The 14,278-nt window shown below is 45.8% G+C and overlaps 1 protein-coding gene across 12 annotated transcripts in view; it reads left to right on the top strand.

Moving 5' to 3' along the window:
* Positions 1-14,278, top strand: part of SPTBN1 (spectrin beta, non-erythrocytic 1) — a 189,013-nt gene that overhangs the window by 115,605 nt on the left and 59,130 nt on the right. For 11 of the 12 annotated variants that reach the window (XR_011426075.1, XR_011426076.1, XR_011426077.1 and 8 more), the window contains one exon: positions 5,447-5,598. Coding sequence is in view for 8 of the 12 variants with exons in the window: in XM_023619102.2 (XP_023474870.2) it covers positions 5,447-5,598 (152 nt within the window). In the remaining 4 variants the exon portion in view is untranslated. Of the gene's footprint in view, positions 1-5,425; positions 5,599-14,278 lie in introns of all 12 variants that reach the window. The other variant, XM_070235499.1, reaches the window with a different exon arrangement.

The raw sequence follows: 14,278 nt of genomic DNA, 5'->3' as shown, positions 1-14,278 counted from the left end.
CTGTTTTCAGGAAGGAGCACCATAATAGAATTTCATTTATAATTCACTCCTTCCAGGGATCAGAAGCTGATGTAGGTGTTGCCACTCACCCAAGGTTGGGTTTCCTTATCTGCTTCTTAGTAGTTCTCATTGACCAGGCGGTTGGCTAATTCATCTCTGAGCCCATGGAGCTAAAGACTTAGCTGGCTGGGTCTTCACACGTGGAACCACTTCTGGTTCCTAGGTTCTCGGGATTGCAGGGACATTTTGGTAGAATTTGTGGTTCTGGGAAACTTATTTTGAGAGTAGCTTTAGGAGTCCTGCCTGACTTCCACCCCTGCATTGACACACAGACTGTCTCATCAAATTCTCTCCCGTGGAGGGATGCTGGTTCTTTTTTCCCTGTCTTCACTTGAGTCCCCACTTTTCCAATCTCTGCACCACTAGTGCTGCAGCTGCCTCAAGTCCCAGCTCATATCGGTAGGTACATGATGATATCTAGGCCACCAAAAGGTGTTAGTGTCCTCAGGTACCATCTTGGGTTCCACTCTGCCCACCACATTGTGAGTCATTACAAAGATGAGTTGGTGAGAACCTGAAGGCCTTTACGTGGCGGAGTGAGGAGACTTATTCTCTGTGGGATCAAAGGTAGAGCAAGCCTTGATGGGCCAAAGAGACAGATCTAGTCTTGATGGAGACACCATCCCAACAATTGGGAATTGCCCAGTAATGGAGCAGACCCTTTCACCAAGTAAGGACTTGGGTTAGGATGGTGAGATTATGGGTGATTCTGTATCTTCTATCACTGAAAATTTTTTTTTTAAATGTTGTGCTAGAGGCATTATTGCATAGTGATTGAGAACCTGGGCTTTGGAGGCAGCCTCCCTGGAGAGTTACGAGAACCCACCTCATGGAGTAGTTATGAGGACTGTAAAGCATGTAGATCAGTACTTGGCACGTAGTAAGTCTCAGTGAATGCTGTTATTTTAATAAAAAGAGAAAACCACCCATTTTCTTTCTCTACAACTATTAACAACCTCCTGCCCACCCCCCCCCCCCCCCCCACACACACAGTTTCTCTCCATTCTGGGATTTTTAAATAGCTGGCCTAGGTGCAGTAGAAGGGATTTTTTTGCTTTTGAAAGAAGGTTGGTTCAGATGACTTCTAAAGCCTTGTTCTGCCCTGAGATGATATGATTCTGTGATCTCTGGTAAGTTTCTCAAATGGTTGAATTGAGGAGAGCACAGCTTTGCCTGGGAAAGGGAGAAGGAACTAATTTAATGAGCAGTTACAACAAGCTGGGCACTTTGATGTGCTCTTTACCTCCTTTCATTTAATGCTAGAGCAACCTTTAGGTGAGTCCCTCTAAATAAATATAATGTAGGGAGTCGGGGGGCAAACTCAGCTGAGAGATGCTCACAGGGAGCAGGGCTGTGGAGGTGCTGTTCCGTGGCGGCACCACCTACTGAGTTTTGGGCAAAGCTGGGTGGGAACCTGCCCCAGCGTCAAGCTCAGCCCTGTCAACTTGGGAGGAACTGCAGGCATGATTTGGCTTGACTAATAGCAATATAGGCCCTGAAAAGGTAAAAAGTGAACAGAAATGGCTTGGGGGACAGAAGTGGCGGCTGTCACAGGGACCCAGACCGAGCCCTCCCCTGTGGTTCTCCAGGCTGCTGCTGTTCCTTCTGCTCCTCTGCCTTACAACAAGGAAGCAGCAAGCCCATGTGGAATGAGTGGGCCTGAGGTCAGGGAATTTCTGCTGCCTTCAGCCAACGTGCAAACCATCAGGATCAAAAAGCCATTGATGAGGGCTCAGAGAATTAATGAATGAATAGCACCCTAACTTGGGTGTCACTCTTTGTGGGTGGAGTCTGAGACACTATGAATGCCAACTTCAGTTGGTGTGAGTGCAGAATGTCTAAACCAGGGTTTCTCAATCTGGGCATTACTGACATTTTGGGCTAGATAATTCTTTATTATGGGGGCCGTCCTATGCCCTGTAGGATGTTTAGTAGGATCCTGGCCTCTATCCACTAGATGCCAGTAACACCTACACCCCAGGTGTGACAATCAACAGTGTCTCCAGGGGTTGGCCCAGTGGCATAGTGGTTAAGTTTGTGCACTCTGCTTCGGTGGCCCAGGGTTTGTGGGTTCAGATCCTGGGCGTGGACCTACGCACCGCTCGTCAAGCTGTGCTATAGTGGCATCCCACATACAAGGTAGAGGAGGGTTGGCACAGATGTTAGCTCAGGGACCATCTTCTTCAAGCAGAAAGAAGAATATTGGCAGCAGATGTTAGCTCAGGGCCAGTCTTCCTCACCACCACCAACAACAACAAAATACTGTCTCCAGACATTGCCAAATGTACCCTGGGAAGCAAAATCGCACCTAGTTGAGAGCCACTGGCCTAAATAACCAAAACAATATGGCGTTTGTAAAGGCTCCCTTTTCACATCACCGGATTTGCCTCATACTTGTAAAACTAGAAGTGGGCTCTCTTCCCTCTGCTGCTCCCACCATCTCCTCACACAGCTCAGGCACAGTGACAGCAGCTTGAGCTGGGAAACACGCCTCTGGACTGTCTTCCATTGTCTGTGCCAGGGGCCTCCTGCTCTTCCTCAGGCAGGAGTCTGGCCTAATCAGCCTGGGCCTTGCCAGATTGGGAGTGCAGGGCTGATGTCATTGTGCCTTCCTAGGAAGGGTGGAACAAAGGACGGAGTCCCCAAGGACGCGCAGCCTCATCCTCAGTTTGGCCGCTGGGTAAATTTTTTTCCCTCCCTTTCCCCTCCTTCCTGCCTCAGAAGTGTTTGTTGTTCTCCAAGCACTCCATTGTACGAGGACAGGCTATGCTGGCGGGCTTGGTGTCTCTCTCCTGAGCGCATTTCCTGCCCCTCGTGTGTTATAAAGGTGTTGGTTCTGGTCCAGTCCCTGGGTAGACTCTCCCATGCCTTTTCTAGTGTGGTGTGAGCCTGAGGAACATAGACCCTACGTGAATTTTCTAGCACACTTAAGCTGCCTGAAGCCTGCTCTTGGGCTGTGTGAGGAGAGAAGAGGAGGGGGAGCAGGAGAGAGGGCAAGCAAGCAAGCTCTCCTTTCTTTCCTTTTATTTTTTTGACTTCTTTTCTTCTTCCTTCGCTTGTTCCTGGAGTTCCTGAGGACCACGGCAGCCCTGGAGGGCCCTCCTCACAGATCCTCAGCCTGTTTTATTTCCATCAGCTCTCTCTGCTCTACCCATGACCTCTCTGTTTGCCTCTTCATGGGGAGGAGAGTTGGGGTCGAGCTATAACTCTTCAGGACAGGGTGCCGTGGGAGTGCGTTTACTGTCTTTTGAAGCAAACCCTTGGAATCTCCTCGTAAAGGAATTCAGAACCTGAAAGAAGCCAGGGGTATTTCTGTAATGTGGGATCCACCCAAAGGAGTGACAGTTGGCTGAGGAACACATTTTGTGCTTGTTTATTTAGAAATACTTTAATCCAAGCAGGTTTTCATTTTGATCTTGTTCCCCTGATAGGCTGGGTGTAATAGTGACTTTGAGCCCTAAACCCTTTCTGACAGCCTAGGACATCCATCAAAGGCTTTATTAAAGACATTTCCAGTTCTAATGTAGCACATAAAAGATATTAAAATTTAAAATAATTAGTTGACCCTCAATACTTCTGAACCAGGAGTTACTTGCCATCTGTGAACTGTACCTAGGAGAAGCTTAATGTGTCGGCGTATTCTGCTCTGGACCTGCTCTTTCGAACAGCCAATCTTAGGCCGAAAAATAGAAGCTCCCTGTGTCGCTGTTGTGAAGTTACCATCCATCAGGATGATTGTGTGATTAATAATACATGGGATCTTTTCTGTGTGACCCATCATGGTGTTACTGGTGCAGCTCCTTTTTCAGTCTGCAGTGTGCCCCTCACTGTCTTTTTCTTGTTCTCCCAATCCTGCCCTTTCTGATCCTTTGTTTTGGGTTGGCTTTTTTGTCCCTGGGGAAAGGCCTTTTTTTTTTTCCTGCTGGCTGCACTGTTCCTGTAGGGACAGGCTGGACTGGGAGGAGCTGCCACTGTAGCAGGTGGCCAGCTGCTTTGGCGGGTTTCCCAGTGGGTGCCCCGGCTGCCTCACCTGGCAAAGGCGGCTCATCTCATGTTGTCTCTGCCTCACTCTCTCCCTTTGGTGGGGTGGATGGAGCCTCAGCAAAGTCTTCCAGACAGACCTTCTCAGGAAATTCTGGCCAGCCTGGGAGCCCAGTACCCAGGTACCGGGTGTATGCCCCAACGTTGTCACCCAGTGGTGTTGAAATACATAAAAAGTTGTTGGAGTCTGCTCTCTTTTTTGTGGATTCATACATAAACATCTTGGTGGGTTTGGGCTTGCCCTGAAAGGAGTAGGTCTTGGGTCCCTTTGGCACAGATTCATGCTGATGGAACTAGAAGTAGGGTGAGCAACTGACAGAAGGATAGCTCTGTGGAGAACAGTCAGGGAGTACAGGTGGGTGGTCCAGGGCACATTCCATGAATCCCTGTTGAAGGTCTTCAGCAGCCTGCCTTTAGAATATTCTGTAGAGGCAAGAAGATTGGAAGCCTATTTGTATGGGCTGTGAAGGGCCAGTTCTGGGCAGATGTGTATAGAGTTTTATGCTTTGAGTTGGGCAGAACTTGATCACTGAAGTTTGAAAAACTGAATACTGACTTGAATGTGCAACTACCACCTTTAGGCTATAAAAACTAACAGTTGCCTTTTCAACAAATGGTTGAAGTTTGGGGACAGTAGTTACCCACTCATGTTATAGAAGGGACAGTGAATCCAGTATTCTAGCACATTTTTGGTGACACCTTGAGCCCAGGCCTTGCTCTCCTAATGCCCGGCCAGATCTCTTTGCACTCTACCATGCATGTTGCCTGCCATTTTCTCTGTTGTTCATAGGGTGTATGACTGAAGAGGTGTAAGGGTCATTGCAGATCAAGGTCACAAGTGAATTTATCTTACCATGCATTGCCTGACCCTTTGTACATGAGGGGAGCAATTTCTTGGTGTCTCTTGGGCTTTTCTACCTCATGCTTTCTACCTCAAGCATATCCTGTGTGCTTCCCTGACAATTGCCTTTTGGAGGAACAACAGCTATAACATACATACTAGAAACTTCACCAGTCAAATATTATACTATTGGGCAGGACTGCAGAGGAGCCTGCTGCGGTCTATTGCGTCCTGCTGCCTCCTCAGTAGAGGTGAGATAAAATGAAATGAATGACATCAAAGGGTATTCTGCTGGTGGTCTCCTTAGGGGCTCAAATGTTCGAGGATTGTATGATTCCTCTATTCCCAAAGAGTTGACTATGCTTGAAGGCAGCTCAGTAGAGGTTTCAGCAGAGTTTAATTTTGCTCTTCTTTCTTTGGCTGGGGTCTCATGACCCTGCTGTCACACACCCACCACGGCCCTTTCTCTGGTTGGTGGTAAAGCAAGCTCTCCTCTGCCTGCAGATGAACGCGAAGCCGTGCAGAAGAAGACCTTCACCAAGTGGGTCAATTCCCACCTCGCCCGAGTGTCCTGCCGCATCACAGACCTGTACACTGACCTTCGAGATGGACGGATGCTCATCAAACTGCTGGAGGTCCTCTCCGGAGAGAGGCTGGTAAGTGGGAATGTTATTGTCTTGCACTGTAGGTGGGAAAATGTTTTAGAAAAATCAAGTGTGGACTTGTCTCCTGTTGAATTCTGCAATTGATGGTTGATATTTTCAAGAAGGAGAATCTTGATAAGTGAGATGAGCACGTTGGGGAAAGCTCCAGTGTAACATTCTGAGTCTGAGTGATGTTCTTGAAGTCTAATGAAGTGGCCTCGTTCTGGTAATTTGCGAGGTTACTACTGTCTTTGGTCAGAATGATCTTGGCCCATGTCCCCCATTAAACAGGGCACGGTGCTGGAAATTGAAGGGCCAGGCCTGGGTGCTGATTCCAAGATGAATGTGTATCCCACGAGATCATGGAATAATTTTAACTTTGTGTCTCACTGATTCTCTGGAAAATCTGAGCTGTCGTTTGAAGGTGGCAAGAATTGAATTCAGTGGTCTCTGACGTTTTTGCTTTCCTGCACACTTATTTTGGGGATGGAGGGAGAAGCTGGTGTTTATTGTCTCCTTGGAAACTTGGAGCTTCTGATGAATTTGCCGTGCCTTTTTGGGCCGGGGAGTTGTCAGCCTACAGTGAAAATCATATCCCCATTGTGTTTCCCAGAGCTACCGCGGCTGCCTCTGATGTGAGTTTTGTTTATGAACCTGAAAACAAGGAAGCTTAAAACAGTCACTGTAACTGACCCAACAGGTTTTGTCTCGTCTTGGTTTGAAAATGGACGCTGCGTTCTACCAGAGCACATGTAGTTCCATAGGTGGTGGTGGGGCTGAGCCAAAAGCTGACGCCCAGGGATAGAGCCCCACATCTGTAGTGACATCACCAGGAAAATATGATGCTGGTGGTTGGCAGGACTGCCAGAAAGCCTTATTTTTAACTTGATCTCCACCCTGTAACTTGACAGCCGTGGTGGGTCTGTAGGCAGACCGACCCACACACCTCTGACCACAGGCAAGGGGCTGAGGTTGTACCCTGCCCTATTGTTAGCCACAGACAGGATTGCTCCTTTGAGCCTGGGTAAAAATGGAGTCAGTTTTCTCTGTCTCTGTGCCTCCCATCAAGAACAGGAGCCTCTCAAAGATAGTGAAGCCCCATCTCATCTGCAGTTAGTTTTGTTCGTGCTCTTTGTTCCCGGAGCATGCAGGTCTTCTTGCCTCATTTCCTTTGAGAGTTTGTGGGTCAAGCTAGACAAACTATATATATAAATAAAGGAGGTTCCTGCTCAAGACCATGATGGTGCCATGAGGGCGCTGTGTAGGGTGAGAATGGGGGCAGTGGGCCCACATCAGAAGGGTGAGGGCTGGTCATTTGTTTTATGTCAATTTGTGTTTTGAAGTGAGTCTTGTTTGAGAGCCTAGGCTAGAGTTACTGTGATATGCACCTTTAAATGTAATTTTTGTAACCAGACCCACCCCCCCCCCCCACCTCTCAACCTTTTTTCCCTCTTAATGTTTAACCTAGTATGATTGTTTATTGATTTTTTTCTTTTTGGAATGTAGTTTTGAAAGTAGCTTAAAAAAATCATTAAAGGTCATGTGGATAGAAATTATTTTGAACATTTATTTTTGTGCCATTAGGGTCTAGTCTTCTAGGCTGAAGGGAGTAAGTTAATTCACCTTTGAAAGTCCTACAAAGAAGATTGTGTCTTTGATAATGTCCACATAACAAATGAGGTCAGGCCCATTGCTCTTTATCCTGAACAGGGCAACAAAAATATTAGTAGAGAGAAAAAAGCAACTAACAAAGTATAATTCTTAGTTGTATATCGTACTTCCCACTCTTCTCTTTATTTGCTGTTAGAAGTAAAGTTTTTGTTCGGTAACCCAGAGACCTAGGAGAGCAGGGATGGGGAAGAACATAGGATGGCCGCGTCTCCAACCTCTCAGGCAGTCAGTGTCAGAAACTGTTTGGCAATGACATACCACTTTGTAAAACCTCAAGTGCCTTGACTTCTTTTATTATCCATTCCTCTCAGCCAACCCTGATTATAGGTTGGGCAGTCTGATTAATCTTCTCATTCCAAAAATAAGGATACCATAGATAGAGTGAACTAAAAGTTCTTGTTCATTTGAACTGGAGATTTTCAGCCTGTTTGGCCCTGTGGTTTGTTTGGTTCATGGAACTTTCTGGAAGGACCACAAACCACTCTCTCCTGTTGGCTGCAGAGGCAGCAGGGACTCAAGTTAGAGACTCTTTCTGAAGGAGACACCTCCTTGGAGGCTTGCCCCAAAGGATCCTGGCATATTCAGATTCCAAAACTAATGAGATGGTTAGAGCTTCCAGGCCTGGGTAAATTAATGTCCACAACTCAGTGTGTATCATCAGATAACATTCAGTCGGCGCTGGGCTTTCTGCACCAGTGATCCAAAACCCTGGGTAACATAAACATTTGCGCTCCATCTGGAGCTGTGTCTCAGTCGGCATTTTAGCCCTAGCATTTACCACCAGCTTGGCAGTAAGGTAGTAGATAAATGTTTGAGGGACTAGAGTATCTAAGTTTACTTTATTAATAGATTCTTGGAGCCAGTTCATCCCCCTTTACAGAGGAGGAAATTTGATTTTTACTGAGTGAAATTCAAACAAACATTAGTTTAATGATCCAGAGAATTCCACCTTAACCCCATCCTGCATTTTGGCTCAATAAATTTGAGTTAAATTTGGGCCGGTTTTAGGTAGGCATTTGGGTTATCAATACACTTGATTCTGATGTACTGGAGAACATTGGAGGGCAGAAATCCCCATCTCTGGTCCTGGCTAGGGCAGGATCCATGTCTGGAAGTGTCCCTTTCTTTGCCTCAGGTATGTCCACTCATGGAGCGATGAGGACGCTCTGAAACTGAGCCAGGAAGCTGTTGCTAATTGGGATTGGGTTGATGACAAAGAAGATCGTTCCTTTCCAGTATCTTACTCTGAAATTACTATGGCCTGGAACCCTTTATAAAGGTCTCGCTTTAAATTTCCCAAGAAAAATATAGACCCACCCTTGGCTTAAGCATCAGTTGAGCAGGTAAAAGTGGTGAGCACAGAACCTGTGCTGGTCACTTTGTCATTGGGCCCAGATCCCAGGGCCAGATTAGAACAGGTCTTGAGAGATGAAGGTTTATCCCACAGCATCTCTGACATTTGCAGAGAGTGGGGTCTCTGGCATAAAATCATCAGGCCTGGACTTTGGTGGTGAAGTGGAGCCCACAGGTCATAACCCAGTTTCAAAGCTTGCTTTACCTATCCCTTCCCTTTGTGGGCCTCAGCAGTGAAGAATGGTTGTTAGTAAGATGGCCACTTTTCTGCTTTGCTCCTGACGGACTGAACCCTTACCTCAGAGCAAGAGAGGACAAGGTTTTCTGAACACTCTGCCCTTGCCATTTCCAATCGAAGGCTACCACTGGTTTTTGCTTGCTGGTTGTTTTCCTGATATTCTGTCTTCTTACTCAATTAATCAGTCTCAAAGAAGAGAGAGCAACAACAAAAATGGAATTTTTTTTGTCACCATTAATTTCAAAACAGGCTGAGCTAGGTGAAGACAGATTTACCATGAGTTTTGTTAAGCCTTAAATCCATGTTGAACTACTCTGAGTTTTACATAAAGCCTTTTTTAGGAGGACTGTACCGACCTGTATTGTTGAAATGGAGTTTTGTGGACTGACCACAGAACCTATCTGTTGTTTGTAATATCATTTGTGTGGGAGAATTTACTTTTATTCTAAACAACCAGCACAGAAGAACGCCCCCCTTAAATTGCAGTCTAGTTGCACAAATGCGAAAAGTGAATTAATAGTAATAGCTACCATATGATAAAGTACCGAATGAATGGCCCCAAAGCCCTAGAGTTCAGAAGGGGAAACAAACCTTCTGGGTGGGGGGTCAAGAAAGCTTAGTTATTGAGTAGGGTTCCAGCTGGACCTAGGAGGGGAGGTTCAGATGTGGATAGCCAGAGAATATCGCGGTTGAGTGTCAGCTGTGAGGAAGAGTGAAGGGAGCATTGTAGGCATCAGGCAGGAACTGGTCTAGGGAAAGCATCCTGGCTAAACTGGAGTTTGTCTCTGGAAGGAGTGATGATGGTAACTTCAGTGTGTATCGCTCTTAGTGTTTACTGTCACACATATTACCTCGTTTATTTCTCACAGTCTCATAAGGTGGACAACTCATGTTTTATAGAAGAAACAGGCAGAGTGGCTGAGGTCTTGCTTAAGGCTGGTATCGCTGGTCTAAGTGGACACCAGCCCACTTTCTGTCTTTTGGTCTCTTTCCTTCCCACTGAGCCCTGCTAAAGGAGAAAATGCTCCTTGGGATTGGATCCCAAGCAGTGAGCAGATAGGCAGGAGATAATGGAACACAGTACATTATTCCCTGATTAATTTTAATTGGGCAAAAATTGTTTATACTCTTCTTAAAGTTCCAAGTTTGATGTGTAGGGAGGCATTTGGCTATATATCATATTACAGGAGATTTCAGAATTAGTGCTTCCCCTCCTACCCTCTGTATTAAGTAGAGGCATTTATGTGTCTGTGCATGTGTGTATTGAAAATCTATTTTTGGTTAAAAGACAGAAACATAAGCAAGTGTCCAGGTCACCGGTATACTGAGACCAGGTAGTCCTTTCTCTGTTTCCTCTTCTCCTGAACAAGAGATCAGTAGGCACCTTGGAATTCACCATGCATGCTAGTGAGCCTTCGACCCTCCAACACATGGATTGTGTTTTATAGCTGAAAGTGACTTTAGTGGGCATTAAGTTAGATCCCTTGATTTTATAGGTGCTATAACTGAGAGAGTAAGCGGCTGGTAGGGCCATGCAACTGGTGTGTGCCAGATCTAGGCCTACAGTCAGTCTCTCCCAGTTCCCAGGGCTGGTGCTCTGTCCACCGTGCAAACCTTGGAGAGCTGTTGTTTCAGGTGGCTTCAGGGTGACTTTGGACACCGATGGAGGAAATCGGAGGGAGCAGGGTTACCAGCCCCCCGGGGACGTCCCAAACACCGTATCAGGAATCCTCCCTTATGTCTTTCTCTTCTATTCGAAGAGGCCAGATCAGCCAGGAAACAATTGTTTTCTCTTTTTCATATCTAGGCTCTGACAGAAACCCTGCCATTGTGATTATTCCATAGTTCTGCAAATCCTGAGGCCCTGCAGGGTGTAATTGTCCCAAACTCAAGGCTGGGTGGGCACTTGGGGCAGAGCGGTGGACCTGGGCTCCAGCTCCTTCCTTCCTTTCTAAGGGCACTGGGTTCACTCAGGCAAGTTTGCCCAAGGCCACACTGCTGCTCAGAGGCAGGACTTGAACTAGCCGCTCTAATGAGCAATTAGAATTCTGTCGTCAGATGCTAGGGGTAGTTATTTAGCCCAATAATTCCCACTCCGCCTTTGGAGTCAGAATGAAGATGAGTCTGGAGCGACGCCTGGGATGGAGCTGTACTTGATATGGATTTGGGACTCAAAGGGACAGAAGGGACCTTGGGAAAGGGAAACAGGACAAGCGCCTGCAAAACACAGGAACACGAGCCATGGTGTGAGAAGAGCAGGGAAGCTTGTTAAAATGATTTAAAGGAGGATCAGTAAAAATAGGCACTTCCTCAGAGGAATTGCCTTTCTGCCTGCAGAGCACCCTTGTTTCTGAGTCACACGTGAGTCTGATATTGATCCTTGTCTCCACATTAATGGCGTTTCAAACTGCCCCATCAGAAAGGACACACAGGACAGAAATGCCCATGTTGCCGTGAGAACGAACTTGTGTCATACTAGGAATTTGACAATAATTAATGGAGGCAAGACAGGGAATGCTCCCTTTTTTGGCAGAATTAGCCACTCTTTGGGTGAGGCTTAAGAAAGTGTTTATTACTGAGAGACACACCCCCTCCCCCTCACTCCATTGTGTTTAGTTTTCTCCATTGTTATCTCTTCTTCCTTTTGGGAAGATGGAAGTTTAGTAATATAAAAATAGCTCTTTAAAAAAATGGAAACTATCAGCCAGATGGGAATTAAGTCTCCTTATTTCCTGCCACTCTTGGTCCTTGGTGTGGCATAAAGAGAATGAGCTTTGGAATCTGGACCCACTGCATACTAGCCAGCTGCATGGCTTATTTCATCTCTCTAAACCAGTTCTCATCTGGAAAATGACAGTAATAATAATTATTGTTATTCAGTGTTATTGTGAGGATTAAATGTGGTAACAAATGAACCACTGAATAGAGAGCTTAACAGAGTTAGTTGCGCAGTAAATGGCAGCTAAGAATTTTTAGACCTTGGAAGCTGTGCAGTTTGTGTGACCAACGTGTTTCATTGTATAACTCTGTGAGGTCATTAACATTTCTTTCTTTCTTTCTTTTTTTTGAGGAAGACTAGCCCTGAGCTAACATCTGCCAATCCTCCTCTTTTTGCTGAGGAAGACTGGCCCTGAGCTAACATCCATGCCCATCTTCCTCTACTTTATATGTAGGATGCCTACCACAGCATGGCTTGCCAAGTGGTGCCATGTCCGCAACCGGGATTCGAACCGGTGAACCCCAGGCCGCTGAAGCGGAATGTGGGCACTTAACCACTGCACCACCAGGCCGGCCCCTCATTCACATTTCCTAAAATTAATTTCCTGTAATTATGTCCCCCTAGACTTGCCCAAGTATTGTGCTTACAATGTTGTAGAAGCCCTCTTGGAGGCAAATAGAGCACAAGACTTGGGAGTGGAATAACTGAGTCTCAGTCTTGTCACTCCCCCTCGTGTTGTGCCTCAAGTACATCATCTAACCTCACTGGGTCTTGTTTATTCCTTCCGTTTAAAGTGGGCTCAAATGCCACTGAAGATGAATGAGCTTCAACTAAGATGAAATGTGTGAAAATGTTTTGGAAAACGTAAGGTATAGTGAGGCAGTGAAGCAAATCTCCTAATAACTTGTACTGTGCAGTAGTCAGACTAGTTTGAATTACTAGCTACACAGCAGAAAAATATTATTTAGAATATCTCTGTAAATCATGCTTTTCAGACTTGTTTTCTAGTAAGCTTTGGATTGTAGAGTTCTTGCTATGTATAGAAGCTCCAGGTTGTCAAGGTTTGTGTATTTCCACACCCGTCCCCTCCCTCATCTCATCTCATCTCTCTCCGGACACCAGCCAGCCACATTTTTCTCAACCACGCTTTCTCCTCATTCCAGTTCAGAATTTAATTTAGGGTGTCAGGATGAGAAGAGTAGTAGTATCCTCACTATTTGGGGGCACATTTTCTTCTGGTTTTAAATTTGCCTTTCAACTGGTATATATCAACTTTTCTCACTCTTAGTGGGAGAGTTCTATCTAGAACCTAAACATTTCCCATTGTCTGTAGAGGTGAGTTATTTCTACACAGTTCAAAGCCCAAGTGGCCTAGGGAGATGGGCGTCCTCTTTTTTGTCTTAAGTAGAATTGTTGGGAGGAAAGTACTTGGGGTGCCCTTTGCTGGTAGAGACACTTTGTGGGTTTGCGGATGCCATAATGATTAGTTTACCATTTCATTTATGTAGTGGCCCTTTGAGATAATTACTGATATTATCCCCATTTTATGGATAAACTGTTGATAAGTAAGACATTGATTTGCTGGAAAGTGGGGAAATTGTAACTCGAATGTAGGCATTTTAACATTGGAATCATTATCTTCTATACCAGGTTGCCTAACAGAAGCATGTTGTGTAGATCTGGTTTGCTCATCTTTGATGTTTTAAAAGATATAAAGGCCAGGAGCAGTAGGAAAGTTAAAAAAATAACAACAGAACACTTAGGGAGAGAAAAGCAGAGCGTCACCGTCTCCTCCCCACCAAATCTTGGTTTGATTTTGGGAGAATTGCAAGAAAAAAGAAATGGGACAGTCTCCTAAAAGTTTTCCATTTCCTCTGACTTTTAGAAATTGGTGAGGTTTGCTCTTTAACCATTTAGACATGGGAGGGTTTTATTTCAGTTCCTTCCTTTGTCTCCTGCACTATTAAATCTGATGGACTTGAGTTGCATCTGAGTCTGGAGTGATCCATCCTTAGCTCATCTGGCATGGCCAGTCAGCATCAACATGGGGTCCCTGGGAAGTGGTATTAGTCTTCCCCAACCTGCAGGAGAGTGTTTGGACCCCAATCACAATCCTTCCTCACCCACACTCTTGCACCCCACATTCGTGTAGAAACACAGACACATCCTGCAGAGATTATGTAGAGAGAATAGAGGCTGGGAATGTCTCGTGTGTGAGAGATCAAATCTTTCAAGATAAAATCCGGAAGAACAGTGGTTATGCCTGATGGAGCCTGGGAAGATACCAACAGCCCCAATCTAGTCCTTGTTCGCCTCTTCCTTAGCTCCTTCTAATTCCGTCCACACTGTTCCTCTCATCCTCAATTAGGAAACAACCTTTTCTGTCCTCTTGGGGGGCAGATTTGGGAGAAGGTCTGCTCCAGTGGGAGAATGCTTTGTCCTTCTTGCTCTGCAGTTCTCGGCATGAGGACATTTTCTTTGTGATTGAAACAGCACAAGTAGGTGGACCACTGTCTCACTCATCAGGGGCACAGTCCTTGAAAAGAGATGAGAGGAAAAGGCCTCTGAACAGCAAAGTGTCAGAAGCCTCTATACCAGAATTCACACACCTTCTTAGAGGCAGTTAACCCCCTTCCCTCAATTTTGAACAAAGTTTTAATCAGGACCTTCATTCAGTCCAGAGCCACCTGGGTTTGAGAAGAACACAGGGC

Source organism: Equus caballus, chromosome 15 (assembly GCF_041296265.1).
Source record: "Equus caballus isolate H_3958 breed thoroughbred chromosome 15, TB-T2T, whole genome shotgun sequence".
Lineage (NCBI taxonomy): Eukaryota > Metazoa > Chordata > Mammalia > Perissodactyla > Equidae > Equus > Equus caballus.
Note: the sequence above shows the minus strand (reverse complement) of the source record. Positions and strands in the feature narration are given on the sequence as shown.